At 39.3% G+C, this 5,702-nt stretch overlaps 1 protein-coding gene across 1 annotated transcript; it reads right to left on the bottom strand.

Moving 5' to 3' along the window:
• Window positions 1-388: 388 nt before the first annotated feature.
• LOC119559441 lies at window positions 389-1,618 on the bottom strand. Its single transcript, XM_037872541.1, has 4 exons — window positions 1,505-1,618; window positions 1,280-1,436; window positions 925-1,195; window positions 389-869 (listed from the first exon to the last, which is right to left on the bottom strand). The coding sequence occupies exons 1-3, from the start codon at window positions 1,616-1,618 to the stop codon at window positions 1,044-1,046; spliced, it is 423 nt and encodes a 140-aa protein (XP_037728469.1). The 3' UTR covers window positions 389-869; window positions 925-1,043.
• Window positions 1,619-5,702: the final 4,084 nt, after the last annotated feature.

Here is a 5,702-nt window from a genome sequence, read left to right as displayed (position 1 = left end):
TGGCTCACCAGCCGTGGCCATGTGTAACATGCTGGGGGAATTCCTGCAGCATCAGCAGGACAACACCACTCTTTCAAGGCCCATATTGACCTATGGGAATGGGGAGCTGAACGCCATGCGTCCGGAAGATGCTACCAGGGTGGAGAAGAAGATGACGCAGCTTCTGTGGGACGAGAAAGAATCCCTATACTACTTATTTAGATTAATAAAAACATTTGTTGAACATTTCAATTATTTTAATTTTATTTTATTCATACACCAGCAGACTCGTCTTGCAAAGGTACTTGAGAATACCCAGCACTACCGTTCAGGTATTCCATCAGGTTGTTTCGAACTTCCTTACTGAAATCATGGGGGCGACCTCGTCGGCAGGCTCGCAGGTCTACATGCACGTTGATCGGTACTTCGAGCAACGTGTAAGTTGTAGGATTTTTCCGCATTAAAATATAATGCAGGGCGCAACAGGCTGCAATAACTTTCTGAGACTTGCTCGGGTTGCTCAGCAAAGTACGTTGCACAGCCATCCACCGTGCACTAAGAATTCCAAATGCATTCTCAATGCAACGACGAGCACGATTCAGCCTATAGTTAAATATTCGCTCCTTACGATGCAGGTCCTTGCCACTGTATGGCTTCATAATGCGTTTGTGAAGGGGAAATGCATTATCGCCGATTATGAAGTAGGGAGTTCGATGCCCGTTTATCACTTTGTCATCGGGAAACGGCAGCTCATCCATAAGTAGGCGTTTTCCAAGCGTACTGTGGTAAAATGCGTTCATGTCACCCTCGCTCAAGAACGCCCAGGCTTCTATATAAGTGAAACGTTAGTGAGCGTCGCAGATTGCCATGAGAACAATCGAATGAAATCCCTACATTATAATAGAATTACTTATTACCTTTTCTTTGAAATATAAAAATACATACCTTATAATTGTAAAAAAGGCTTCCGCTATTAGTGGGGGCCTTTATCGCCACATGCTTCCCGTCGACGGCACCAAGACAGTTTGGAAAGTTCCATTCGTCTTCGAAGTCTTTCGCCCACCTCAGCATGTTGTCGGTTGTCCACTTCGGAAATTCCCCTTGCAACGCAGTCCAAATTGCTGTACAAACCTGGTCGAGGACGGTTCCGAAGTGTTGTTTGCTGATCTGATAAGTGTATCCAACATGGCGTTGCAGATCTTCAGAAGCAAGAAATCTAACAAAAGAATATTAAATCACAATATTAAAATACAATAACGGTATCAAAGTCTAAGCATATATGTAAATATATTCTATTTACTCCAAGACGATGGCCAACTTCGCGGTATGGCATCTGGCCGGGTGTTCCGTTTCGGGATAAGGTACTGCTCCACCAATTCAAAGAGTGCGTTGAAGCTGCTCTCCGGCATGTGGAAGTTTTCGAAGAACATGGATGGGGTGTTAACCAAGTTCTGAAACTTTAAAATAGAAGAAAATGCTCACAGGTGCAAAGAGTATTACTTTATTTTTTAACAATATTACTTACGTCTGAAGCATAGCGGCTTTTGAAGGAGCGTTCCTTGAGATACGGGCTCACCCAATATTTCCGCCTCTGTGTCCTTCTTTCCGCCTCCTCCTGCTCTCCTGCGGCAATGCACATCGCCATGCCAACTGCAAAGGAAAAGCTTGCGTCCTTGGTGTTCCACATTTTGTAACTTTTAGACTTCAAATTTTCAATTTGTTTTATTTTTGTTTGTCAACAAACCCAGCTGATTGACAGTAAGACCATGCTATATGCTTTGCGGATGAACTCTGAAAACTACTACTACTACTGAAAACTACAAAGAATATGATTTTTCGACTAGTGAAACTCTTAGCCGATCTGAGTACTAGGCCATAAGTTCATCGATGCACTATTGTCGTGTCCACGTCGAAAGTTGTGAAAAATGATTGCACGAAAATGTTCACGACTTAATTCCAATTTTCTGCCAAGGTAGGTTTTTAATTAATCGACAATCGATAATAAACGTGGTCTGTATGGAACTTTGTCGAACAAAGAAAAACACCTCTTAATGAGGTAAGGGGACGTGACGATCGCAAGTTCAACAAACAAAAGTTCTGATATACAATTTTGTAATAAAAAAGATTGTATGCTTAAAGCAACTTTGCTTTTTTTAAACCAACACACTTAGCCTAAGGCCCCACCTAGCGCCACCTATATTGTCTATAGCGCCACCTAGTCTACAGCGCCAACTAGCCTACAGCGCCCCTACCGGATTGGTGGCGTATTAGTGAAATCAGCTAATTTGCTGCATGTGTTGTGCAATTTTGATTGAATGGCAAAATATTGATTATTATATGGATATAACTTTTAAAAACTGGTCTAAGAACAAACTCTCATTTACATTTTTTCAAAATATTTAAAAATGTGGGCGCCGGTCGGATCTGATTGTTATGGGCGTGGCACCCTGCCGGGGTCGCTTATTGCACCAATTTAAACTCAGCACGCGTCTTAAAATTATTTCCAAATTTCTGTTTTTTTTTAGATTTGTATGTCAAACCGTTTTGCTGCAGGCCTATTGCCAATTTCTTTTGGGGGTTCCTTTAAAAACTCTCGCTATATTCAGTTCGCTAGGCTTCTTAAACTTCTTTAATTTGGTCCTTTTATTGTTTCATTCCTAATATTTTTGACTTTGTTTCATTGTTTTGTAAAAATTGTGCACTAATTTCAAAGATATTGCTGTTTAATCGAGTGGCACTGTTAGTTTTGAGCTGTGGTATACAATGTTTTAGTTCTTCGGTTACTTTTGTTAGTATATTTTTGACGATTGTATTAACTACAACTATTTGAGTATAAGTCAGTGTTAAAGCCTTGACAAGTGGGATCAATTAAATTTTTGCATGGGATTTTATTCCAGTAAATTAAATGGTATATGATTTTCAGTAACAAGTCCATCAGTGGTGGCCATAAGTTTGGTAAACTCAACTTTAGTCTTCCACCGAGGGCTGGGTGGAGTTCGAGTCGATGGGGATCGCCAAGTTCCTCGTCACGGTGCTGAACAACTCCAAAATCTCTACGCGTAAGAATTCGAAGTTCTACGACTCGCTGTTGAGCATAAAATATCTTCCGCGCTTCAAGTGGGTGCACCTCGCCGAGCGCATGAATTACGACCACCTTCTTCCAGAACCATCTCGACAAGAGCGAGTTCCGCACGAAGAAGGCCAAGAAATCTGAGAAGGCTGAAAAGTCTGAGAAGGCTGCAAAGAAGAAGAAGATGGCCACTAGCGAGAGTAAGGTCTGAGCCCCAGTTAGACTGACACTTCAATGTGTACCTGATTAATTAAGGATCTGTGATTTAAACAAATTCAATAACTTGCTTTAAATATACCGCTCGCCGATAACATAATATCTATAAAACATAGGTTATTAATGTTTGGTGGTGTCACTCTTCTAGTATTTTAAAGCCAAAGGATTTCATTCAGTTTGGCCAAATCAGGGCGTACAGCTAAAGACCGACATTTTTTGAACAGCTTGCTTCCTATGCTAACGATCCCAATCACTTTAAGGAAAATTTTTTTTTTGACTAGTTTTCGTATTTTTTGTAAGGGTGCATCGTCTTTTTTTTTGCAAAAATTGCGAAAAGTCAAAAATTTGAATGCCAATGCACTATGTTGAATTTGACGCGTTTCCGTGCCAAAACTCATTTTTCGCGAGTATGAAAATGTTCGATTTTTCAATGTTACCATGTTAAGAAATGATCAAAATGCTGTTACATACCTCAAATGTTAACTTAACAACTTAGTGTTAAAATAACAGCTGTTAAAGTCAGCTGTTGCAAGCGAACAACACTCGCTGTCTTAAAGGTTAACTTTGCGGTGCAGTTTCAAATTGACATATCTCTGACAAAAAATCATTAAATAATCAAATTCAAAATAAATATTAATTCTTCAGGTTAGTACTATGTGTTGATACTAATATGTTGCGTGATTCATTCGTATTTTTCTAACAATTTGTATATTTTGCAAGTGGTGTCCCCTTGTCACTTTTGGAAAGAAAGTTGAACTTTTCAAAGAGTTTAAAACAAATTCCAAATTATTCCAGTGAGTGTCTATATACATGTTGTAGAGTTATCAATTCTGAAATTGTAAGCGAAGGAGCTTTTGTGAGAAACCAAATGCTATATACACTTTTATTAGTGACAAAATTGATGGCAGCGTTTTGAAAGAAAATCATCGTTATTTAAAAGATAAAGTAGGAAGGTGGAAAGGTTCAAAAAGACATATTAAAATTGGATGGAAGGTTATATGAGCCTTAATTTAACTAGAGAAGAAGCCAAAGGAGAGGAAATATAAAAACTAGTTGGACGTTCAAAAATGACATTAAATTTTGTCTCTGCGGGACAAAAACATAAAGCAAGATTACTGACTCAAGCGGCAAGCATAGCTGCTCGTAGGCGTGGGCTATTTGATCTTGCTGTCCTATTAAGATTACTTGCATTAAGCCCTGGAAAAGCCGTCACTGTTCGCAAAAAGATAAACAAGCCCGTGGTACAGCCTTAGCGATCTGCCGCTGAAGAGGCGTTGGCTTTCATTCTGGATCAAGGTTTCACAACTGAACAATATTGCGCAATTCGAGAGGATGCAAAATGCAGGAAAGCTGATATATATCCCAATTATCATGATGTAAGTAAAAAGCTGTCCCTGAAAGTTGACCAACCAAAACAAGGAGGAAGCACAAATGTTGGGAGTACAGCACGCCGTCCATTCAGCGAATATGAAGCTTTCGCAGAAATAACTGGCGTCGATACACAGCTTATTTTAAACATGAGATATATACTTATATCATTATCCTGTTAGCTGCCAATAAATTCCGAAAAATTTGAGAAACTTTGCCATCAAACTGGTCACCTAATAATTGAAAAATATCCATATTTACCAATGACAGCGACGGTCCACAATATTCTTGTCCACTCAAGAGTTATGTTGGAAAACACGGTTCTTCCAGTCGGTTATTTTGGTGAAGAAGCAGCTTAATCCAGAAATAAAATACATAAATCCGACAGACTACACCATGCAAGGAAAAACAGCAGAATTAACAACCTTACAGACGCTTTTCACAGAGCAATGGATAATTCCGGCCCCATAATGTCATCCTTAAATTTAAAAAGGCGGATCCAAAAACATAAGAGACTTGCTTTGCCACTAGAAGTCAACCAGCTGTTGGCTTGTGAAGTTGAACCTGCAGATGAGTCTGCATATGATATCGACGCAAGGGAAGACGACAATACAACATAGTGCAATGGATTGGAATCTGACGTTTATGTTCTTTATAGCAGCCAAAGAACTGAATTTTTAGGGCGAAAAAATGGGATTCCGATTTTGGTCAAAAATACGAGGTTCATTTTTTAGTCAAAAAAACGATTTTTCTTTCCAGTTTTTCAATCGTAGTTTAGTCAAATCAAGGCCTGGACACTCCGTAATACCCTGACTAGGCATGTTCACATGCCCCGCCCCTTTGACGCACACGATAAATGCAACAAGGACGCCAAAAACTAAGCCACCTGAAAAAAATTGTTTCCAACTGATGGTCCTCAAAAGTTCCCATCAATTGGTGTTGATTTATGGTTATACCAAAAAAAGGGTTTATATATTTAATTTTAAGTGGAAATCAAAACATCGTGTAAGTACAAATTAAACAAGGAAGAACGCTATAGTCGAGTACCTTGACTATCAGATACCCTGTA

This window comes from Drosophila subpulchrella, unplaced genomic scaffold, assembly GCF_014743375.2.
Source record: "Drosophila subpulchrella strain 33 F10 #4 breed RU33 unplaced genomic scaffold, RU_Dsub_v1.1 Primary Assembly Seq24, whole genome shotgun sequence".
Taxonomy (NCBI): domain Eukaryota; kingdom Metazoa; phylum Arthropoda; class Insecta; order Diptera; family Drosophilidae; genus Drosophila; species Drosophila subpulchrella.
The sequence above is the reverse complement of the archived record's forward strand: the minus strand, read 5'-3'. Positions and strand labels throughout refer to the sequence as shown.